Below are 26,089 nucleotides of genomic sequence, written 5' to 3' on the forward strand. Positions count from 1 at the left end.
GAAAAACAGAAAGAATCAGTGTTTCGTGTAAAATAGAACTACCTACCTACCTGGGCCACTAATGAACATCTTAGAGATGATTAAAAATTAAAGCCTCTTCAAAACCCAATTTGCCTTTACACTACCAATGAGCTGCATTCAGTCTGGAGAGTAGAAATGAAGCCAGTCTGTTTTCCTCCTAGCTTAAAGTCAATATTAAATTCTGGTGCTTATGCCTAATGGAAATGCTAGGGAAAATTGTGTTTCCAGCACAGCAGGGGAAATGTATAAATTAAGCAATGCTGTTTTCATTGATTTTCTTTAACTCATGCAAACATTTTGTCTCACATCCTCTTTTTAATAAGCTCATTTTGACTTTTTTTTAAGGCAGAAACAATTTTGAATGTGAACTTTTATGGAACAACATGAAAGATAAGATTTAGATACTTTTCTGCTTCTAAGTAGTATTAAATGAACAATATACAAAAGGACCTTGCTAGAATTCTTGGTAATAACCACTGTTTTTTTTCCTTATTAGATATCATTGCTATTGTATATTTTAATGAATGTCTTTAGTTACTGTGATACTTTGAGAGGAGGAATGAAATGTGTTTGGGGGCTATTTTGGTCTGCCAGCAGCTGCCCCTTGCCCTATCATTATAAATAACTCCAGCGTTAAATCTTCCATATCATATGTTCAGTCCTCTCTTTGATACTGTGGTGAGGGTGACTTGGAGCATAAGAGATAGGTGAGAAGTTCCACAGGGATCCATGACCTAAATATAAAAGGTCACATCATTAAAACAAAAAATTGGGGGTGGGGGAGAAAATGGAAAGAGGTATTGTTGCACAACTATGGCTAAATGAAAAATTTTTAGCCAAGTAAAAAATGGAGGAGATCCTAAAGGGTAAAATGGTTGATTGTGATTATATTAATTTTAAAAAGTTTTTTGTAAGAAGAAAATTAAAGAAACCAGGAGAAGAAATGAAACTGACAACTGGAAAAAACAGCCTTCCATATACCAACAGAACATTCCCCAAATGAAAGGCAATTCCTTAGTCTAGTTTTTTTGCTACCACACAGAGAGCTACAATAAATTTTTAAAAAAATATGTGTTATGTTCTTTTCCTTGTCCTCTGATCTTTTGGGGGTTATAGGCCTAGAAGTTGCATTGTTGGGATAAAAGGTATGCATGGTTTAGTAACTTAAGAGTCATAATACCAACATCTATGTCAGGATTATCATGAGGATCAAATGAGATATTTATAAAACAGCACAATCCTTGGCGGATAGCAGGCATTAAAAATTTATCATATCTTTTTCCTTTATGTCTTTCTTTCCTTTCCTCCCTTCTTCATTCTCTTCCTCCTTCCTTTCTTTTTTCCTTCCGCCCTCTTTACCTCTCTCCTTTCTCTGTGGTTTTTCTACCAGCTGTCTGCTGATCACCCTATCCCCATCCCCCACCCCCTGGGTTTCTTCAAATCCATTGCTGAGAATCTCTAGTGCCCTTCAAAACTCAAGTGTCTGCCACTAGATTCCCAGGGCCAGCTGCCAGTGCCTCATCATCTCCCAAATCACCTTGTATTCCTTTTGTATGCACTTAACATGCTATTTCCCTGGATAGAATATAAGTTTCTGGAGGGTAAAGCCTATTTCATTTTTATTGTTGTATTCCCTAGCACACAATACATTTGGTCTGCTTGTAGTAGACACTCAGTGAATTTTATTGACAGATTAACTGACTGATAGGTAGAATGAATGACAGAAAGGAAGAGAATGACCAGGAAAAAGGTTTAAGTAGATCGCTTTCTTTAATTTCCCTTGGCTTCCCCTCCTTTTCTCTCTCTGTTTTCATTATAGGTATAATAAAGCATTCATAGAATTCATTCTCTCAGGGATTCTTAAATGAATCCTCTCTCCCCTCCCTTTGAATATCAGGGGTATTCCATAAAAAGTGAGGAGGTTTATTCTTGTGTTAATTTTTTTCACCTGTATTTTTATGCACTCAGGAAACTCTTCCAAGGCAGAATATTTTGGGAAGACATCTATCACAACAGCTGGTCTGTGCTCTGGCAAAATAAGGATGTTAGCCTGTGAAACCTTAATAGCAACTTTCTCTAAGCATCTTTTCAGCATCGCATCATTTTGACCCAGGGCTTTGGCAAATATCTTAGGATACATCTGATTCTGAATCTTCAACTCAATGCCAATGAGGTTTAGGGTTTTGAAGGTGGCTTTGAGCCCAGAAAGTACTGAAGCTACATAGAAACTAGTTAACACATTCAGGTTAAAGCATCCATAGAAACTCCTCACAGAGGCAGCTAGGTGGCCCAGATGAGAGAGTGCCAGGTCTGGAGTCAAGTTCAAATCTGACCTCAGGGACCTATTAGCTGTGTCCCTCTGGGCAAGTCACTCAGCCTCTGTATTGTCGAACAACATTACTATTGTTAATCATTTTAGCATGAATGCATTGTTAGCTATTATTATTGCTGTTGTTTTTCTTCTAAATAAGAACCACTAATAATTGCTAACTCCTGGTTCTCTAATTTGCGTAATTTCATTAAAGTTCACCAACCCCTGATTGTAAAAAGTTTGGCTCTAACTCTAGACTTTATCTGCTATTTCAAAGAGTTCCAACCTTTGCAAGAGAGTCCCAGGGTTTATATCTCTAGAAATATATATATATATATATATATATAATACATATATGTATTATATATATATATATATATCACACTCTCTCTGTACTTTAGCATCTTGCAAACTTCAATCATTACTCCTTCTAACTTTCCTTTTTTTCTGATGAGCACAATTTTTCTATTTTTCTATTTGCTAAACCTTTTCTCCTTTACGTTCTTTTGACCCAGGGCTCTTGGACCTTTTAAGTTAACCCTCTTAGACCTTTCCATGTGGGCTTGCTTTTCTGGACCTTTGTGATTCATGATGTTCTCCTCCGGAATGTCTGCCTCTCCTTGATGTGTCTTCAATAACAGTTCCTAATACTGGGCACAGTGGCCTCTTAGTGGCCTTTAAAAGTTAAAAAAAACTATAAAAATGCCAAATTATTTGTTCTTCAACACTTTCATTTCTAAAGTTTGGCAAACATGATACAGTTTTGAACACAGCTAGACCTAGGACCTTCTTCCACTTTGTCCCTCAGATGTTGTCCATCACTGAGATTCTCTATCATTTGTTGCCATGTGACCTCTGAAAATATCTTAGCACCAAAGAGAACTTAGGGGAAGAAAAATGCTGACAATATGGGGCCTTAGCTAGCAGGAACCTCTAACAATGCACAAGTAACTGGAGACTAGACAGCTCAAGATGGGAGAGTCTGCCCTGCAAGGGCAGCATCCCCAATTATATTTACATGCATCAGATTTTTTTCCTAGTCAATTCTGAGTAATAACACAAGTGCATATTCTTTTTGAATCCCTTTAATTATCTTTCAAATTCCAATTTATACACTTTTAATGATAATGAAGAGATTATATTCAGCTAAGCCCTTCATTCTGATCATCTGTCCTAAGAGTTTCTCCCATTTGGACTCATGCCAGAACTTGGATGCCAGGTTAGGGACACCTTCCTCTCAGTCATTTACATAGAGAGTGAAAAAATATTGATCCCACTTCCAATTCCTGTGGTGTTTCAATTGTCATCCCCTTTTCTCCCTGACCCATTAGCTTTTACCATTATAACCTGCCCCTGTTCAGCTAACTAAGCTCCCTTTTCCATTTACAGAGGCAGTCAGCCCAGCTTGCTACCTCTATACCTGCCCCTTGGGAAATCCAAGTATATTATAGCCATCATCCTACACATGCTTTATTCTCTGAGCCCCTTCCCCCCAGAATTCCTACCAATCAAATTAAGTTTGGAAAAATCATCACATTTTGAAGAATCATATTCTTTAATACATATAGTTAGCCTTGCCCTCTTTAAATTTCTTTATTGTCTAAACCTGAGAAATGTGATATGTAATTGATTTCACAGTGAGGTACACAAAATAGGTCAGAAAATCATTTACAATTCATTTGTCCAAATCTGCTAAACCCAATATGCCACTATCTCCTATAGAGCTACAGCAGATAACCATATCACAGGTATGGAGCATTAAGCTAGCCCTTGCTCAACTTTTTCTCTTTACTCAATCATCATTCTTTACCCCTGCCTTAATTTTATTAGAAAATAGATTTAAAAAAAATTAAACCATTTAATGGATTGTGGAATGTCTTGTCTTTCCATTTGAGTAGCCAATGGTCATGCTAATGATCACTTTTATTTAGTATTTCCATAATTTTGCAAATTAACTTTGCTTCTAGTTAGCTTCAAATGTCTGTATTTAATAGTTCCTGGTTCCCATAGTTCCACTGATTTATACAATCTCCAAAAAGTACACTGTATCTACAAGATTAATTAAATGAACAACCTACTGTATGCTAGTCTCTCTGCATTGGGGATATATAAATAAAAAAGAATGAAACAATTTTTCCTCACAGATGAAATGGACAGATTGAACAAGAAGAAGTAAAGTTGAAAGATTAATTTAATAGGCCTATTAATTTTTGGTAAGCAAAATATTGACAGATGCTTTGCCAATTAATATTTGGTAAACAACATTGACAAACCTACTAGGAACTACAGAATGTAGGAGAAGAAACCAAAGATTCAAGGACTAAAGTCGTGGCTTTTGATCCTTGTGAGCATTATACCTCAAAATATAAAATACTCAGTTTAAAACTGAAACAGGAAGTTCATGTTACAAAGATCTGCCATATCAGTATTTAAGGAGGACAGGGAGTAAACCTCTAAAACAAAATCTTACATCCTCAATGCTCTCAAAACCACACCATATAAGTAACACAGCTAAAGAAATCAGAGATGTTCAACTTAGGGAAGATAAGATATTTGGGAATATATTAAACCTATTATACTTGACTTTGGGGGTCAGAAAAAAGAGTAATGAGTAAAAATTTCAGACAGGAGAATTTAGTTTCACTCTAAAAAACATAATTAAAAATTTAAAATGCCTAAAAGTAAAATGACCTGCTTTGGAAGAAGGTGGTTTCCCTCTTAGTAGAGGTCTTCAACTTTAGATTAGATGACTACTTATTGGGAATGGTAGAGGAGGGATTCTTGTACAATAATTGTGGGAGGAGCTTCCATTGAAAATTCCCTTCTGATTCTAAAATCCTATAATTCTGTGATTGCATATCTTTTTTTCTACAAGGTATTTAACACTAAGTTATTTTGGTCTCCTTGCTTTGAGCCGCTCCCTTCTCTTCTCCATCTCCTGTACAGCTGCCAAGTTGATATTCTTAAAATACTAATGTATCTGTGCCATTCCCTTGCTCAAAAATCTTCAGTAGCTTTTATTGCCTCTAGAATAACAAAATTCTTGGCCTGATACCATCTAACTCCCTCTAATTTTCAACTTTATTTCTTGGATCATGGATTAAAAGTTAGGAGGACCTTCTAGTTTAAGCCTTTCATTTTACAGATGAGAAAAATAGTATGATAGAGACTGAAAAGGACTTGCCCAGGGTCAAATGGTTTCTAAATATAAGGTGTAAGATTTGAATCCAAGATCTTCTAGATTTTAAGTCCATCATTGCAACCTACTACCCTTCATAGATTCTCCATTCCAGTTGAACTGATTTTTCCATCTATTCCTTCCCCTATAGCTGATATTTCATTTCCAATATCCATCCCTTTGTCCTGGCTATTCCTCAAATCAGAAATTTACTTTGTTTTCCCTTTTGTTTCATAGAATACCACAGTTCCCTCAAGTCATGTATTCAATACATTAAGAAGTTGCAAAACAAAATCCATATGACGAAATTGAGGATCAATGAAATGATCTGCCCGGGGTCAAATAGGCTGATCTCTCTTCCCAATATTTGGAGTTATCTAATTGACATTGAAATGTACTATTTTGTGTCCTGTTGAATACTGTGTATTTATGTGCAGACAAGTGTTCCTCCCCTCTTTCCTGTACAATTCAAGTTTCTCAAAAGGAAAGATTGCTAGGTACTTATTAAATGTTTGTTTAATTGAATTGCACTGAACACCACAGAAATGCAAACCCACCATGGCAGCTTTATATGATCCAAACAAAAGCAAAGTTTAAGGAAAATGAAATAAATACTTCTAAACCTTCTCTATCCTATGCCTTATTCAATCTACATAAGCATCTTACTAGGAAAATAAGTTCTGGTTTTAAAGAGGAAGTGGCTAAGGAGAGGATCTGTTATGTAGGCTGAAGCAGCTCTCAGGCAACACAAATGTATTTTAGAATAAAGGGGCGTTGGTTAGTGCTGCAGCCCTCTCCGACCCACTTTTCGTTTCAGAGCTGACTGGTTGAAGATAAACACGTGGTTGAGCACCTTTCAAACAATGCACTTCCTTCATAAACTGGAGATGGATGGACTCTAAGGTAAAGAAAATGGGTTGTATTCATCTGAAAAGGCAAAGAGGTCTTGGTAGACTTGGAACTTCATGGGAAGTTGGAGCTAGTGAGATAGCTTAGTTTTCCTCTCTTCATCAACCTGTAAAATTTGTTTTAGAAAGCAAAATTGCTCTAAGCCATGGGACTGTGGCTTACTTCTTATTGAAGTTTTCTGCCACAGCAACAGTCTCTCAGTCTACAACCAGAGTTCTGTCACAGTTTGCTGCTTTAACATTAACAGTGTGAATCAAAGGGTCTGGCTACAATTTAGTCCCCACTATATGCTAGAAATGATGTTAGATCCTGAAGATACATATATAAAAAATAATTATTTCTATTCACAATGAACTTACATTTTAGGAAAACAAAAAAAATACATATAAAATATAAAAAGCATACATATAAAGTGAATGAACAACAATAAATGCAAAAGTAGTTGAACATGAGGTAATCTGAGAAGGAAGGCACTTGCAGTTGTAAGGAAATCACATTCCACCTTTCATGTTTACTATCTTGCATGTTGTGACCTTGGCAGTCAATTTAACATCCTTAGGAATCAGTTTTCTTATATGTAAAATGATGGCTTACTGAAGTCCAACCCAGAACTAAAACTAGGAAATAACTGAAAATAGCTTGAGCAGCCTTGAAGTAACTTTTTCTTTTGAAGAGTGTAGTTAGACCAAAATGCAGTCTTGCAAATAGTTAATGACAAATCAGGTCTATCACTAATAGGAACCTCTTTGATTCACCAAGGTAGAAGAAAGTATCTCAAAAACAGCTCAGAAAATACTTAAGAGAATCCTTCTATTTGGAACATTAAGTATTATTTAAACTTCCTCAGTTATGATCACTGTATAAAATGATGATCATCATTATACATAACAATTATAATGGGTAGAATCTAAGGTCCAATTATATCTATCTATCTATCTATCTATCTATCAGGCATGGTCGAAGGTCCAAAGTCAAATAATTTAAACCGCCATTTAAAATTATTTGCTTATTTACTATTACAAAAGAACTGAATTTTCTCAGTAAGGTATTTTTTTTCAGTTAGTTCATTCTGGTGCCACATAGTTCCCATCCATAATGAAAGAAGCGCTCTTGTATATAAATAGTCCCAATTTTATTTTTGTTTAATAGTTTTAGTTGGGTCTGACTCTTCATGACCCCATTGAAGTTTTCTTGGAAGAGATACTGGAGTGGTTTGCTGCTCCAGCTCATTTTACAGATGAGGAAACTGAGGCAAATAGTTAAATAACTGACCAAGGGTCATATAGTTACTGAGTGTCTGATTTGAACTCAAGAAGATCTGAACTCAAGAAACTCAAGTTTCCCTGATTCCAAGACTAGTGTTCTATTCATTGTATTACCCAGCTGCCCCTGTGGTCCTTTAAATTGTTCCAAAAGATGGGAAAATGAAATATAAACTTAAATTCCCTAAATTTTATGCTTGGCATCTTCTTCCAATAGTAAAACAATGTCACAAGATGAATAGCACCGCTGGCACCTCTCCTGTATGCTACTACAACAGATTTATGCAATTGGGCACACTCTAGGAGATATAGAGAAGAGACTATCATTATCAAGATATGCAGACAGGGGATCCATGCTCTCAAATGTCTACAACAGAAAATACAACTGGTTTAGCTACTTAAGTATCTTTGTTATTCTGTTACTTACAGAATTGGAGACTGCATCTCTTAAACAGAAGGGTACCTATTCTTCTTTCCCATTATATGAATTTTCTGACATTTTTCAGGAATAATGAATATTAGAACTGATAAAGAAAAAAAGTTCTTTTTTCTTTCTTTCCATCTTTCTTCCTTTTCTTCCTTTCCTTTCCCCTCCTATACCTAGTAAAAATCTTCTAAGAAGATAACAGTGTTTTGTTACCAGTCTAGCTTTAGGCAAAATTGTGAAATGAATAAAGTTGGTCTTTGGCACCTTCCTAACTTCCCATTTTAGTGCTTCCTACTCTACCTCTTGCTCACCTATGACTTTTTTCCTTCCTGGGTACTTAGCCTGGGTTCTATTACAAAAAGGACCTATCTTATGTTAAGGTTTTGCCTAGTGGGAGTTTAAGATAAGAATTTTTTCATAGAATATTTTATTTTGACTATGGATCCTCAAGAGAGAAATGTTTCAAGATTGAAAGGAAATTGGCTAAATAATTCAGCAATACAACTAGATAATATTTATTAATCTATTCATTTTGGGTACTTTTGTAGAGGGAGGAGGATTCAGACATTATTTCTGAGTAATGAGAGGGGAGACCTTTCTTAAGGCTCTCAAGTGAAGTAGACCACTGTCTATCATAAGTTCAGCTTAAATGATCTTATGATCCCATAGTACTACTGTCCTCATGGAGTTTGTGGTCTAATGGAGAGAGTATGAGGATATACAAATATAATACAATATTATAATGAAGTATATGAGAACAATAGCGTTAAATGAAGTTGGGATAGAAAAAAGGTCATTCCTTAGTGAGGATCAAGAAAAGCATCTTTAAAGAGAGAGCAGCATTGGAGCTGGGGAGAAATAAAATCCAAGGAACACTCCGAGCCTAAGGAACAACAAAACTATTACCAAAAATTGTGGGACTTTTAAGGTGGATGGCAAGTGATTTGTCTGAGTTGGTAGGGAGAAGAGTAACCAAATGCAGAATGACTTTAATAATAGCTCTTAAAATTTGAACTTTACTCACTAGCAAGGAGACAGCTATGAAGACTTTCAGAACAGGACTGACTGGTCTAGATCCTTGCATAAGGAAGCTTAATGGAAGCAGGAAGGCTTGTTAGGGAGCTCTTACAATTGTCCAGGTGGGTGGCAATGAAGCCCTTTACTAGGGTAAAATACATGTGATAAACATGACATTTCTTTCATGGATCCCCAATCATTGAAGGAGCTACTGTCACAAAATAGCTATATTTTGGTCCCTTGTGAAAATGAAAGGAAAAGCAATGAATCACTAAATGTACACCATATACTGAAATGGCACTTTGCAAAGAGAAAGAAATCTGTTTTTCTGGAAGTTAAAGATACACAATATGGATTTCACATATCTCTCTATTCTTTAGGCCAATAAAAATGGCCCCCAAAGAAACAAGACAACATGGTCAATAAGTCATTAAACTGGGAGCATAAGTCCTTGGTCTTTTAAAAAAATCACTCTTTGTAAGTGATTTTAACTCAGTCACTTAACCTCTGGCCTTTAGAGAGGCCCACATACAAAATAAGAACTTATAGTATCTGCACCACAGAACATTCCTTTTAAGTTTTCTGGAACCCTAGAGAAGAAATATAGTTTTGATTCACTTAGAGAAAAAGGCAGAAGTAAATAGTGTGAATGTATTATAGGGACAAGACCAGGGCAATTAAGGAAGAGAAACAAATTATTGTGACATGAAGATGACCTCTTATTGCAAAAAAAAAGATTGTGAAATCAGAGAGGACTGTGGCATATTTTAGATTTAAAACTTGAAGGAACTACTTTTGTTGTTCAGTTTTTTCGCAGTCATGCCTATGATCCAATTTGGAGTTTTCTTGGCAGAGATATTGGCGTGATTTGCCATTTCCTTCTCTAGCTCAATTATAAAAAGAAGAAAATGAGGATGAGGTCACATTCTTGAACTCAGGTCTTCCTGAATGCAGACCTGATACTCTATCTACTGTGCCCCCTAGAAATCTATAGGCCCTTTTTTTTAATAGATGAGAACTAAAGCTCAACTAGGATTTGAAACCAGAACCTCTCACTATTGAGCCAGTATATTTTCTACAGTTCCATGCTAGAAGAACATCGAGAATGATATTTAATAACTTAATAACTTACATATTTCTACAAAGGACAGTTAGACTAATCAAACATTTACTAAACACTTTTATCTTTACTAGGGGTTGTGGAATGAATGACAATATAAAATATGATCCCTGACTTGGAGAAACTTGTTGGGAAGAAAATAGATATACAAATAAAAAAATTAAGAGAATGATAATTTGATTTTGCTTAATTACTTCTTGATTTTTGTGTTTTGCAGACATTAGAATGGGGTACATAAAAGGCAGTTACAGAATTTCTTTTTATTGAAATTTTTGAGCAGAAAAACAAAGATGGAGATAAAGACTAGATGGCTCATAAAGTTATCTTTCTGACAGAGAGGTGAAAAATATATAGAATTAAATACATATGCTCTGTGAAATGTTTGAGGAACTGATTTTCTTGGACTTGGAGTGTTCAAACCCTCCCCCTGACTCCTATGATCTGTATGACCCATTAGCATGTCATAATTTTCTCCAAGTCTTAGTTTCTTCATCTGTAAAATGGGGATAATAATAGCATTTATCTCACAGTGTGCTGTGAGAAACAGATGTGATCATACCTATAAAGAAATTTGAAAACCATAATGCATTGCAGAAACATGAGGTGTTCTTATTGACTTATCATGAAACATCTCTAAAGGGGAATCTAACCATTTTCTCTACATTTCTTACAGCCTCCCAGCACATGACTCCTGTTGAATTTCTTTTGCAATCTGGTTTCCACTCACATTTCTCTCCCCAAACTGCTCTTTTGAAGGTCACTGATAAGTTCTTTCTATATTCAACATATTTCTTAGCCCTTATCTCCCTTGACATCTCAGCATCATAACGGTACTGATTTCTTCCTTGGAACTTATCAACCATAGATCCCATGACACCATACTCTTATAGTTCCCCTTCTCTTCTTCTCTTTTCACTCTGTTCTTGCTTTCTTCTTCTGCTCCCTAAAAGTGAGTTTCCCTTGGGATTCTATCCTTGGTCATCTTCTTTCTCTACCTTCATTGACTTCTTTGGCTTCAATTATCAACACCCCCAAATATATCTTCTGTTATGTTCTATTGGACTCTGGTTTCTGCCTTTGCTGGGGTGTCCTGCCAACACTTCAAACTTAATATATCAAAATCTGAAGCCACCTTCCTCTGCAAATCTGCCTCCCCTTGATGATTTTTCAATTCTATTAATAGTATCACCATTCTACTAGTGACTTTGGGCTGAAAATTTGGTTATATGTGACTCCTCTCTTTCCTTTGTATATCACATCCTATTTAATCTCTAAACTATCTCCTGTATCTGTCTCCTTTTGGTTCCCACTTCTACCATTCTAGTCCAGTCCCTCATTAGCATCCTAACTGATCTCTTCTCTATTTGTCTTTTACTTTCAGGGAAATCTTCAAATATGATGCTGCGTAGAGGTGAACAGATCTAGAGTTTCAGAGGCCATCTTATCCAACCCCTCATTTGACACTGAGGCCCAAAGGGATTACTAAATTTCTTGCTCAGTGTCACTTCTCAGCTCAAATATCTTCTATTTCTATGAGAAATAACTATTTCTCATTGAATCAAGCCTAACCTAATTATCTTGATATTTTATACCCCCATCTATTATATTCCTCTTTACCTACTTCAAGCTTTAGTTAAATTAGACTATTCACCCTGACAGTAATGGTCTATGTACAATTTTACTTTTGTGAATTTGGTTCCTGCTATTTCCTCTTCCTATAACCTCCTGAAATATTTAAAGTTCATATAGGAGCAAAATCTCCTCTGATCAAGTATTTCCTTTCTTCTTCCCCTTTCTCAATTTGGTCTCACACAGAAATGCTCTACTTCTGCCCCAAAATCTCATCTTTTTGTTTATATCTCTTATGTAGAAATTTTTTTAAAATTATATTCATTTTTATGTTCTACATTTCCTATTAGAACAAAAGGTCCCTGAAAGTACTATCCATCTCTGAACTGTATATCTGAGCCCATTTCATAAGCCTGCTTCACTTATGCAAAAGGATCAATTTGTGGACTCTTTATTACCACAGAACTCATAGTGAGAGAATGAGAGAAACTGGAATCAATGAGATTCTATAACAACATTACTTTTTCTCTTTTCATAGGCAGTATTTACATGGATCAGATAATAAATCGGCCCAGGTTCATTACCTATAGAAATTAAATCACACTTAGGAGGAAATCTGTCAAAATACTCCCAGTCTTGGGATCTGATAGGAATTCTAGGAAAATATGGTCACATCCCTGGCAATTTAACCCTCTCTTCTTTTGTGTGTACTCTTCTCCCACGAGAATGTAAGCTCCTTGAGGGCAGGAGTTCTTTGTTGTTGTTGTTGCTTTATACTTTGAGTCATCCTGTGTTCTTTTTAAAAAGAAATTTTAAATTTTTTTATTTAAGGCAATGGGGTTAAGTGACTTGCCCAAGGTCACACAGCTAGGCAATTATTAAGTGTCAAATTTGAACTCAGGTCCTCTTGACTAGAAAGCCAGTGCTCTATCCACTGCATCATCTAGATGCCCCAAGGTATTTTCTTTTTTGCTTGCATTTATATCTCCTGTACTTTGCACAGTGCCTTCTTTTCCCTCTCTCCTCCCCCTGATATTCCCTCCCTCCCTTTCCTGATATTCCACTGAAAATTCAGGACCAATAGAGTATTAGAGTCTATATTCTATTGGAATTGGCAATTAATCCAAAGTACATGAATTTCACAGAAAAGAAGATGGAATTAATGTGTGTGTATATATATATATATATATATATATATAAACACATGTGTATATAAGATTAAAGGATAGTATCCCCTTAAAGTTATTTAATAAGTCAAATCCCATTGCAACAAATATTGCTACAAATAAAATGAAAATCTTTACACAATGGGTCTCACCTGAAGACCCATTTATTTTAAGTTGCATTTGATATGAAACTTGGGAGGACTTGCTGGTTGGATCTGACCTATTGAATTTTAAGCTCTGAATGAAATGATCTGCAACTACATCCCATGATATTATTGTGGGTTGGATTAATGTGCAATCTAAACACCTAAGCCTGAGAATTTGACAGAAATTTTAGCAAAGGACAGTGGCAACAACTGGCATTTTATGAGAGAATTCTTCTCACTTCTAATGGGGATAGAAAACGTGAGTTTCTTGCAAATAGAGCTTGTTTCATTCTTTGTATTTGCATCTAGCAAATATCTGATAAATGCTTGTTAAATGATGATTGGGAGAGTCCAATCAAAATGGTGAGTCTGTGAACCAAGTTCTAAATTGTAATAGATCAAGGTTAAATTAGACTATGGATTCTATTTTAATCCTAATTGGTCCTGGAATTAATGAGATTTTGGAGCTACAGTGGCTCAAATTATCAATATGTACCACACCAGTCACATCTTGTTTTTGGATCAAGAGACTTTTAAAAAAGCCTCAAAAATGAACTAGCAGCCTATGGGAATCAGTAACCAAAAAAGGAGAATTACAAAGATGGGTAAGCAAAAGATGGTTCTTAATTTAACAAATAAATGTGATGAGTGACTTGCATAACACTGTACAAGCAAAATTTAGAGTCATGTGTCCAAGAGGAAGAAATAGACTGAAAAATGAACTGAGTAAATAGAGAAATTGAAAAAAAAGCCTAAAATAGAAAGAACAACATGAAAATAAGATAGTTTTATAATTTACTAAGATCCATTTACAACAATTTTACAAACACTTTCCTAGCATAAAAACAGGTCATAAAAAAGCAACCCATTGGGTCTCTGTCACACTCATCTGCAAAATGGAGGCAATAGTGTAGGCCCATTAAATTGTGGGCCTAATCTTGTCAGTGATCATGGAACTGCTTGCTGCATTATAGGAGATGTGTTAATTATACTGGGCCACAGGAGTGCTACAAATACAAATAGTTCAATTAATAAAGAATTAATGTGCCTCCAAAAAGTGAGCTTTTTTGGAACCTTTACACATTAGAATTTTACTGTTTCTAAGTTGCTTTGAGATCTCCACTGGTCAAATAAATATGATATAAAATTGCACAGAAGGTAATCTTAAAATAGGGATGGAAATAGTAAGTGCATGAAATAAAAGGTAGAGAAAAATTACCACTCAGAGAGGCAACTGCTCTTAGACTAGTTCTACAGCCTATAATGTAACCTCAAGGGAGAAATTAAGAATCTAGAAATAAGGCACCATTTCTTGAATGCTGCCCCTGGAGGAATCCCAAAGTACCTTACTTTGTCTTCCTCCTGTTAGAGCTGGCTGGATTATTCCCACCTGGACACTGGACGGATGGGTGGATGGGTGTGTATGTGAGTGTGTGGTGGGGAGGGGGAGGAGGACAGGTAAATGTAGAGTGGAAAGTTGTGTTTGACACCTTACAATTCTGAGAAACAGTATTTCATTCTGGCCTAGCTCAGTCATCCTTGGATGGGAAGATGGGGGGAGGGGGGCTCTCATGAATGACCTTGGGCAGAGCCCAAGATTTCTCTGTGAGCGGTGACTAGAGCTTCTAAGATGGCATGCTAAAAAGGAGAAGAGGAAGACAGCAGCTCAATAGGCGCTCTTTTCCCCAGGGGCTGCTAAATTGTTTAGCATCTTTCCAAAAAGAAAAAAAAAAGGAAAAAAAAGCCAGGCATCTCAAATACAAACCCCTAAGGAGACCGGAGATGGTAGGAACAAGCAGAGGCATCTTTAAAATAGAAAGCAAACCCACCAAGGGGACTGGCTACTGTACCTTTACTTTGGGGAGGGTTCTGACTGCGGTCTCGGAGGACATTAATTTGATAGACAGCTCCGTAAGGCTCAAAAAGTTCTTTTAGCTCCTTCTCAGACCACGACCGGGGGATCTGTCCGACAAACATCTTAATGGCATCTGGGTCTGGTTGGTCTGAGTGATCCAAAGCGCCGTTCATCTTGTTAGCTGTACCGTTACTGTCAAGAAACCGAACCAGAAGGCAGAGTTAGGAGAGCATGGTTGAGGGACAGGAAGAAAGAAAAAAAAAAAAGAGTCAAAAGCAGGGGGTGGGGTAGAGGATGGGGAAGGGAAGAAGAAGTGGGGGGGGTGGAACTGGGAGGAAAGTGCCTAATGAGTCGTATAAATTTCACCAACTAAAACAAAGCAAGAACACAATTACATTGCTCATGGGTGAAGGTTGGAACTGCGGGCTGCTGCTTAGGATCATCGCCTGAGCAAAGGGCTGAGAACGGCAAGCTACCAGCCAGGGTTTGCACATCTTGAAAGCAAAGGCTGAAGGGGAGACGGTTTCAAGTTAAGGGGAGGTCTTTTTGCATGGCTGCCATCAAGAGAACAGCCAGGCATCAACCCCAAACGAGCAATGGGAGCCAAAGGTGGTGGTGGGGGGGGTGTTGAGGGGGGGGGAAGAAAGACGACAGGAGTTAAGCTGTCTTTTTGGTACTATTTTATTTTATTATTATTATTATTATTTTTGGCAATAATAAAGTCCCACAAAAGAAGGGGGGGGGAAAGGGAACGTTTGGCAATCTGTCAGATGAGGAATGCAAGATGCTAGTGATGAATTTGCAGATTGTGTGAAGCATCCGCGGGTGCATCAAATTAGTGCATCGCTGCTCAGAATGGAAAACACTCCAACTATGTGGCTGGTGGCAGCTGATTGGCTGCCCAGGCTTTATAAAAAGGAATGGGAACGTGAAAGGGGTGGGAAGGGGGCTCCGGTTTAAAAAAGCGTATTGTTCATGGCACTGGGACACAAAGCACAATTCAGAAAGGCAAAGGCAATCTCAGAATTGCCTGCTTTGTGCTGAAAAAAAAAAGGGGGGGGGGACCATCAAGCTTCAGAAAGTTGAGTTCCCTGTAAAGGGCACTGAATATTTCACATCTTCCACACTCCATAAATTGTTCCCTCTATCTGATTTCCAGATGTTGTGCTTGAGTTCTAAACAGTCACAAGTTTTTGTTGTTCTGTTTTGTTTGGGGGAGGGGTACTGGAGAGAAATAAATCGACATTTTATTCTCAGGACATCCCATAAATGTTTGAGGGTTGGCACAAAGTATTAGATACCAATTTTCCTAAAGATCTTTTTTTTCAAAACAAGTGCTAATGGGGTTTGGAGCCTGATATTCATGGCACAATTTTCAGTTGTTTACTCTGATCATTCCTATTTAAGATGTGATCAGCAAAGAAAGCATGTATTACACACATCAGCACCTTCCCTCTCCTCTCCTTCAAATATAATCCCAAAGCCCACCTGTTCTATGAAGCAGACAGCTGCTGAATTTAGCTCTGCTGCCTGCTCATTTGTAGTACTGTGCTTAGTTTGGATTCTTAGGCTATAAGATCTTCATGGCAGAAACCTGTCTTATTTGTAACTAAGTACACAGAAGATACTGCAGGACTGCCCTTTAAACACCGCAATCTCTATGACAAGGGGCAAAATTATCAGAACAAGTCGAAAACAAGCAATTATACATGTTTATTTAAAAATTAAACATTCTAGAGCATGTATAATTTCACTTTTGCCTTCAGGTTATTATTTGATATTCAAGGGAAAACATTTCCTAAATAAAATAAAGATTTGTTTAATTTGTTAAAAGTGTACTATAAATCTGGTGTGCTAGTAATGGAAGATGCTAGAAGATCTGGATTCAAATGTAGTTTTACTTGGTGAATGTGTGACTTTGGGTAATTTACTCCATCTCTCTGGATTTGTTTCCTCATTTTCTGGTGAAGGGAAGAGATTAATTCAAGTATTCTTAGTTTAAGATTCTATGAATCCTTAGTTTGGGAATCTATGAATAGATTTTTAGAAGATCCATGCACTTGGATAGAAGACATCTCTACTTTCACTAGCTTCTCACTGAATTTTTTTCTTAAATTGTGAATAAAAAAACATTATTATAAGGAGCAGTCCTGATGCAAAAAAAGGTTAAGAAACCATGTGATCTCTAAGCCCTCTCATCTCAAACCATACGATTCTATGCTTTCCTTTGTCCTACAAATTATGAGTAATGAAAAAGAAACAGTTTGGGGGAATGAGAAATTTTAAAATCTATATACAAGTGAAAAAAATTAAAATTCTCAGCAAGTTCAATATTTAACATTTTATTCTTCTCCCATCTCTCTTTTCTATTATCTCCCTCTATGGATTATTTGAAACAATTCTGTTTTCACCAACATTTCAGAAGATTCATAACTTGCCTCAATCAATTTTGTTTTTTTCAAAAAAGGAAATAATGTATAAAATATATTTTTAATGGTTTGAATAAATTGTGTGTTTATGCTAAAACTGGACAGCATTTTGATCCATTTGTGAGCTTACCCTGTTTTTTTTTAAACATTCTTTGAGAATTTAATGACCATTTTTAAAAAGTTGAAGTTATGACTTCAGTTGCATGTGTGTGGTGAAAGCTAACAAAAAAAACATCCCCAGCAATAGAGAATTTCAACATGTCTGTAGCAGGTTGAAAGTGAGGCAAGATTTATTTCTGGGACAGGAAAGGCCTTGTGGTTACTGCAGTTGACAACAGCCATCAAAAAAGGGGAAGACTTTGCCATAGTTCTCAGCTTCAACAAAAAGCGAGGACAGATGAATTTGGCCTTACATCTTCTTTACTTAGAGTATAATTAAAACTGACCACTTCAGAGAGGCAGGAACCAACTGCTGCCTGTTTCAATCATGTTTGAATTGCTATCACTTCTATGGTCTGTATCTAAATTTCAGATTCTAAAGCCAACAGCCCCTAACTTCTAATAGATAGTTTTACTTTCTCAAAGGGTACAAAACTCAAGCTACAAAATTGTAGGAGGGGAGTAAAATCAAATTGCTTAAGCTTCAGAATTACATTTATGTTTGTAAATTTTATGTGGGTTGGGGTAAGTTTCTAAGGGATAGAGGCCATGGCATGGCTTACAAGAAACTGTCTAAATGCTTGGCCCTGAGTTCCAAACCTTGATTTGCCATTCATTAGCCAAAAGGGTTTTAGGAAAGTTCTCCTTGGGTCTTAGTTTCCTCATCAACAAAATAAGGGGGTTGTACTAGGTGAGTACCAAGGTTTTAATCCTTTAGGATCCAATAGATATGCTAGGTGGTTATCAGCCCCTTCCTCATCCAGGTCAAATCATTTCCAATTCTTCCCTAAATCAAAACACAACTCTGACCTTAGTTTTCAATATTCCTGATAAAACAAAAATTTCTTGAGAGCATGAATTTGGAGATTTTATTTTGTTCTTAGTGGAGAGCTGGCTTCAAAGGAAGGCCTAGGTTCAAATCATGTTGGCTATTTATAGATTCTTAGCACATCACTCATCCTTTCAGCACTCTAGGCAAATCTTTAAAACTAAGAGTTGCAAAGAAGGTGCCAATTTACATTGGTAGAGGGCATTTCCTCACCCAGACTTTCCCTATCCCAATATAATCACAAATTCAATCTTTATCCCTAGCATTTAAATTCCCAGGACTTAGCACAATATTTCAGCACATAGCAGGTACTTGAGAAACACTTAATTGTTAATGTATCCTTTACCACTGTCCCTTCACTATATTTCTGAGGCTATCCCTTGTTTCTCCTCCTTTCTGATAGTTTTATAAATCATAAGCTATCCTGAGTGTCTTACACTTTTACTTCTTTCTCCTTCTAATGCCAGACTGAAGTCTGGGTTTGTGTTCAGTTCTAGTGAAGACTACAGACTTCTTGTTTCTTGTATCTGTCAGTTGCAACACTTCTGAGCATGCCCAATTAAGGCATATTCCTTGTAGAAGAGTGAGGAAGACAAATTACCCCACTTACACAAAAACTGAGGAAGATATCTCTTCATAAATATGACAATTTGAATTCTTAACCACATATTGGAAGATAAGACAGTATTATTGCCCCTTTTTACCACCCCATGACATCTGAAAATTCTTAGCACTTGGTAGCAATCCATTGCCTCACATCCAGCAGGTTTTCAATGAATATGCTTTACATGACTTTTCTAAAGTGTGAAGTTTTCTGTTTAGTCAGCAGGATTTCATAGGGACCTGAATATTCAGCTTTACTTTCTGTTTGCATTTTCTCAATCTTTACAATGTGTATCTTAAGGGGAATTTTGTTTACATTTTGCCAAGAACCAACTGGTGTTCCCATGAGATCCCTTTGAGGCTGATAATCCATAAAGATACAGAAACTAAGATAATTTAAATTGCTATTCTAGAAAGCTCCAAAGAACTTGATAGTGCAGAAGTATAGAAATTCAGAATCAATATAAAGAGAACATTATTGCATTAAGCACAGACAATGGTTTAAGTATTTTCTCATTTGATTTTGGTGGAATGTAGAAGAAACTGGATAAACAATCATGAACAGGAAGTCCAGTACTAATAACTGTCTATCTGGTTGGCTTGTGGACTTGTGCTAATCACTCAGTTTCTCAATGGTTTGGCTTTTGCATATCTCACAGATATATGGAGACACTTCAAGAGTTGATTAGGTAAATCCAGGCATGAGAGATAATCTGTTCCTACTGTCTATGAGATTTTTATTCCAAGAAGTATAGTTTAGATAAGATGATTCATTCATGTCAGAATTTGGCTGATCTGTTGAGCTGCATGTGCCCCCAGAGAGTGATTCTTCCTCTGTTTACAATTTAGATCATCAGGTCATAGGTAACCCAGTCCACAGGCTTAATAGAGTGTCCTGTAATATTGTGGAGAACTGCTCAAGGGCAAATATTAACTGCTGTAAATGTGTGGAAGGGGTGAGCTATTCATATTTGTGGTCAGAGCACCTCTTTTAGTTTTAGCAAATGTTCTTTCTAATACCCTGACCACTGTCCCATCCTTTCATTTAACTGACAGGCTACTTTCTCAACAGAGACCAGAATAATTTTTTTTAATATCACTTATATTTATAGGGTAGTATCAAAAGAAACTGTTTTTGTTTGGTTGTCATAGAAACATTTTGCAGATTAAACTACATAAGGGAGAATCATCAAGAAAACTGGTGAAAGGTTTGGATGGTTGCTGACAGCAAATAGGGTGGAGGCAGCAATTATGAATATTAACACATCCTCCACTGTCCCTATTTCTTAATGTTTCCGTTTGTTTAAGAACAGGATTAAACTATTAGGATCCAACTTGGAGGCACTGCCAGTATTCCCTTCTTTCTCAGAGGGTTACTGACTGCTGAATTAAGAAGCTCAGTTGTGTTTAGAGATCTTCAAGCAAAGGCTGTGTAATCGTTTGTCTGCAATGCTATTGCAGAGACTTCTTTTGTGTAGGGGTTGAACTAGACAGCTACTCAGGTCCTTTCTAACTCTCATCTTTCAAATGTTACTAATATTCCCAGTCTGTATTAGCAGAAGTCAATGTTCTTAAGTGAATAGAACAACAATGTTGGAGACTATAGATTGCATTTCCAGCTCAATGATTGATTTACTGGATGTTCTTAGGCACATTATTTGTCCATTCTGTACCTCAATTTTCATATTGGCTTAAAAAATGGAAAAAGTACCAAAGCAGATTATTTTGGAAGGGAATTAGAGCCTGTATAATTCATCTCATATCTGAACATTTATCCAAACTAGCAGTCATCTAGTCTTTCTTTGAAGACCTCAAAAGATAGCAAACTTAACCACCTTTTGAGTCACTCCATTTTACATTTGGAAACCTCTAATTTTCTCTTATATCAAGTCTAAACTTTGCTTTTTTTTGCAATTTCTATCAATCACTCCCAGTTTTGCCCTATAGGGCAAACAATATGGGTCAATACAAGTATAACCTCTCTTTCACATATTTGAGCACAGCTATCATTTCCTGCCCAGTACTCATCTTGTCTTCTCCAAGCTAAATACCTATAGTTCCTCCAACCAGTCTTCATATAGCAAAAGACCAAGGCCCTATATCCTCTTGCTCTGGAAACTTTCAAGTTTATCCAATCTTTTCCAAATTATGGTGCCCAGAACTGAAGAAAACAATCCAGATTTGGTCTGATCATGATAAAGTATTATGAGACTTACTTTCCTATTCTTGAACACTGTGATTTTTCTAGCATAAACAGTAGAATTTGCTTATGCTTTCTAATAATTTAAGGAATAGAAATTGAGATCTTACTCTAAATTTTTAAATCATTCTTTTACATATTGATCAGCACATAGTTACTGAGTTCTAAATTTATAGTATACAAAAGAAGAGTACTCTTTTGTACTTGGGTGCTATTGTAATTCAAAAAGTTTATTAACTAATTCTAAATCAAGTATAATATCTTTTGATTTAAGCTAGATCCATCAATTGCTATCTAAATTTCAAACCCAATATTCTGTAAATTGCATTTCCTCTCCAAATGCTGTAACAAAAATTTCTTAAAATTTTTGATGAACATTTAGAAACATCAAGATTTAGTGAAGCACAATCTTTATATGGATCCATTGCTTTTTTGTGATAAAATCTTCTCAGAGACTGTCTTTTGACATTAGATGAGAAAACTTGGTTCTTTTTCCTTTCTAAACTGAGTGATTATTTCTTTGGTCAAGCAACTCTCCCTGGTCATCATTTCCCTTTCTGATAAGATAGAAAAAACAATTTTTCTCCCTATCTTTGACAGTATTTTTAGTTTAGAGGCTAAACAAGGACACACACACACACACACACACATTTAATTTAATTTAAGATGATTAGGGAAAGCACTAGGCAGGTCTTCCTAGTAGATAAGGAGGATTTTGTTTCCATTTTGCCAAAGACCAACTGGTATTCCCATGAGATCCCCATGAGGCTGGTAATCTATAAAGAGAGAGAAACTAAGAGATAACTAAACAGAATCTAAAGGATCTGAAGGAAGTTAATGGTCAATTTCCCCAAATGGTCAAATTGGAACTAAAAATAACTTGTTAGCAGGATTTGGCTAAATGTTTAAAAAGTTGTTTGAGCTATTCTGGTGCAAAATTTCAAGCTTTGTACAATGTGTTGCTTATAATTTCTTTTTGCAAGCAATTTCTAATCTAATTTTTGTATTACATCTTCTATACCTAATAGTATCTGGCACACATATGGCAGATGTTCTGTAATGCTTTTCCAAGTCATTCACTCATTTAAAAATAGCTTTATTAAATGTGCAGAAATATAAAAGTTAATAATAACAATAAATAACAATTGCATGGCATCTCCCATGTGCCAGTTACCTTGCTCACTGCTATATAAATATCTCTTTGATCCTCAAACCACTCTAAGAAGTAGATGATATTATTATTATTATTATTATTCTCATTTTATAGTTGAGAAAACTGAGGTTTAGTGTAAGAAGTTAAGTGAGGACAGTGACTTGTCCAGCGTCCCATAGTTAGTGAGTGTCTGAGGCCCTCCTAGGACTCCAGGGGTCCTAGTTGGCATAGTGAAGAGAATGCTGGAGGGCCTGGAGTCAAGAAGACTCATCTTTCTAGGTTCAAACAGGCCCTAGACACTTACTAGTTCTGTGATTCTGGGCAAGTCACTTTACCCTGTTCGCCTCAGCTTCCTCATCTATAAAATCAGCTGGAGAAGAAAATGGCAATCTCTTTAGTAGCTTTGCCAAGAAAAACCTCAAATGGGATCATGAAGAAATGGAAACAACTGAAAAAAATGATTGAACAACAACTTTTTGACTCCAGATTCAGCCTCATCATCTACTACTGCCCCATCTAGTTTCCCCATAATACTACAATATCTTGTGTTTTCACAAGTATCTTTCTCTGGGGTGATCCAAACCCATGTCTGGTTCTTTCTTACCCCAAGCAGAGAGGTTAAAAGATTTCTGTCAATTCACACAGCATGTAGCAGTGGATCCAGTGTCCAACATACTTTGCTAGGCCATACTTCCTGCAGTCAATTTTTGGTGAAAAGCTTTTAAAGAATAAGCTGAGTGTCAAAGTGACAGTAAACCAGAGAAACCTCTGGGTCCCTACTATGCCACTCTAAGATGTTTAAAGAAATGATCAAAAAACAGTCAAAAGGTTATTTTTTTATTGTTTGAGTTAAGAAAACTATTCTCCAACAGTATCATTCTTCCATGAAAGATGCTTGTGTTGGGAGACCCTGTGGTTACTGATGAGCCATACAACATGCAGTTTAAGAAATAGCACACTCCAGAGGACAGAATGGGGACAAGCTGGAGCAGATGTGATGACCCACATCTCTCACACATTAATAATCGTCCCATGATGTATAATTTGCCTTATTTGAAGCATAGCTGGTTAATTTACTTTCCTGATGATAGAAAGCCAAGAAGATTTTCTAATGTATACTCTTTTAGGAAGGCAGCACAGAGCCCTGGAATGAGTGAGGCAACCTGAGTTTGAATCCAGTTCTGACTGTAACCAAGGGAATGTCCTTAGAGAAATCATAAAAATCTCTCCAAGGTTCTATTTCTTTATGCAGTTCTAGTTGAAAGATGACCTTTTTAGTTCTATTAACTTTTGAATCTACTTTTGAAAACTCATCTCTCATGCTCACTCACTACTCAATCCAATTCTACTCTTTTCCTTTTGGATTGTCCTCCCTTAAATACCCCTTCTCTAATTTCTTCACCCTTTTCCTGACCATGGACACCTTTTTTTTTCTTTCATTCAAATCTCCCAGTTTTGGAGATAATTTTTAATTTACTATATTTCCCCCTGTAAATACCATCTTGTTTCTATTGTTATTTTCCCTATAAGGATATGAAGGCAAGACTGTCCCAGTTTGGTGTTTGTATTCCTAGTACTTATTACAGTGTCTGCCATGAAAATAAATGTTTCACATATTCTTTTTTTTTGTTCATCTATCCATACATTCTAAAACAATTGCTATTGTTTCCTCTTTACTTAATTCTCACGCATTCCTCCCCTCCCCAAATTGATGTCTGAGACTGGATTTCTGAACTTGTCCTCCCAGTTGCAGAACCAGTAACCTATCTATTGTGTCACCTAGTGCCCCCCCCCCAATTCTTTTCTACCAAAGATTAACAGTGACAGTTTCCTAGCAGACTATGTAAAACCCATTCCTCTAGACTTCTGTGAAGCACTGGATACAACTGAATCTGAGACTTAGGAGTGACATCAATGACCACTACACAATAAGTAAAATATGCTGGAGAATTCAGGTTGCTTCATTTCTTGAGGAAAGGACTGCTCAATGTTTATTGAGTTCAATACACTCATCAATGAGATTCCCCTCTACAACATACCTTGTCATTTGGTCATCTAACTTTCCATGATGACTTCCAATGAGTTCTAATTGTTAAGGCAATTCTACTTCTGAGTAGCTCTGGAATGAAATCTTCTTTATATCACTAAATTTATCTCTTTGCTTATAGACTTTAATGACTGGACTACTTTGGATCTCTTTTCTAAAACTCTTAATTCCTAAGATTTAGAGTTAAGGAATTTTAAAGATAATTTATTGCCACTCCTTTTCATAGATGAGGAAACTGAAGTCCAGAGAGGCAAAAACATTGTTTATCTAACTCCTTTGTAGAATCTAGCTTCCCTTTGCTGTCCTACTTAAGGGTTAAGGGAAGGAAATATTGTTGGTGCTTATAAAAATAAGGTAAATTTTAAGATGAAAAAAGAAACATTTTGCCCCAGTCAAAGATGATGGAATTATGTCTTACTAGCTTTTCCTTTCAGTAGAGGGCAGAACCTGGAAAACATATCTGCTCCTCTTTGTCTCTTCACTCTCCCTCACCGATCATATCCAAAAAGTTGCCAGATCTTGTGCCTCTTCTTTTCACTCAAAGGAACACGATTCAAATTCAGATTCTTAGCAACTTCTACCTAGATAACTGCAATAATTTCAATTGGTCTCTCTGCCTCAAATCTCTCTTCTCTCCAATCTATCTTCCACACAGCTGCTTAAAGTATAGGTTGGATTCACTGCCCTTTCTCTCAAAACTTTGAAGGCTCTCCATTGCCTTGAAAATAAAATATCAACTTATGATTTTTGTCCCTGCTTCACAGACATAACTTTACTACCCTTCCCAACATGTCTTCATAATAAACTGTGGTTTATGTTGTATTTATTTATATGTATACACCTTGTTTCTCTCAATAAAGCCCTTCAGGCTGGGGTTATATGTACCATTAGTACAATATCTGGCACATAGTAGGAGTTGATAATTATGTATTGATTGATGAATGATACAAAAACTATGAAGGAGGTCTCAGTTTAGAATTGGTGCTTATGCTCTATCATTTTGCCCTGAGGATCAACCATTCTGATTTTTTACCATTCTAGTTTTTAGTCAATAAACGTGTTCTCTATAATTTAGACTCAGTCCTTGCATTAGTCAATTCTTGATTATTTGTGTATGTATTGATGACACTGTTGATTATCTCCTGCAAAATGTAATTCTGGGTCAGCTTCACATTATCACCTGTCCCATTTCTGGTCCATCATCCCTGACTCTCTATCAACTGGTGTGTCATCAGAGAATGCAAACTAATGTTAAGGTCACTCTAAGAAAACCAGCAAACTCTCTAGGCCTCAAGTACCTCATTGTACTGAAAATGATATTCATTATATGATTTGCTTGGTATTATTTCTGAGTCATCTAGGAAAAAAGCTAAATTATTCTCAGCAAACGTTACCAGAAGGTTGTCCACTAGGTGATAATTTTTTCAGACGAGGTGATTCTTAAGGGTTTCAATTTGAGCTAGGGAAAGCAATGCAAGTACAAGATAAAATCATCACCTTTCAGAATAACAAATTAAATTATATATATATATATGTATATATATATGTACACACATATATTTATGTATATATGTATATATATATATATATATATATATATGTACACACACAAATACATACACACACACACACAGAGTTCTGTTTCAGGAGAGAGTATAGTGTAATAGGGATAGAGATAGGGGCTTTCA

At 36.3% G+C, this 26,089-nt stretch overlaps 1 protein-coding gene across 24 annotated transcripts in view; it reads right to left on the minus strand.

The window, feature by feature from the left end:
* The window catches only part of CELF2 (CUGBP Elav-like family member 2), a 632,079-nt gene that overhangs the window by 181,685 nt on the left and 424,305 nt on the right, over positions 1 to 26,089 (minus strand). For 23 of the 24 annotated variants that reach the window (XM_074194143.1, XM_074194138.1, XM_074194156.1 and 20 more), the window contains one exon: positions 14,977 to 15,173. In XM_074194143.1, the coding sequence (XP_074050244.1) occupies positions 14,977 to 15,173 (197 nt within the window). Of the gene's footprint in view, positions 1 to 14,976; positions 15,174 to 15,376; positions 15,564 to 26,089 lie in introns of those variants that run through there. The other variant, XM_074194158.1, reaches the window with a different exon arrangement.

This window comes from Macrotis lagotis, chromosome 7 (genome assembly GCF_037893015.1).
Source record: "Macrotis lagotis isolate mMagLag1 chromosome 7, bilby.v1.9.chrom.fasta, whole genome shotgun sequence".
Lineage (NCBI taxonomy): Eukaryota > Metazoa > Chordata > Mammalia > Peramelemorphia > Peramelidae > Macrotis > Macrotis lagotis.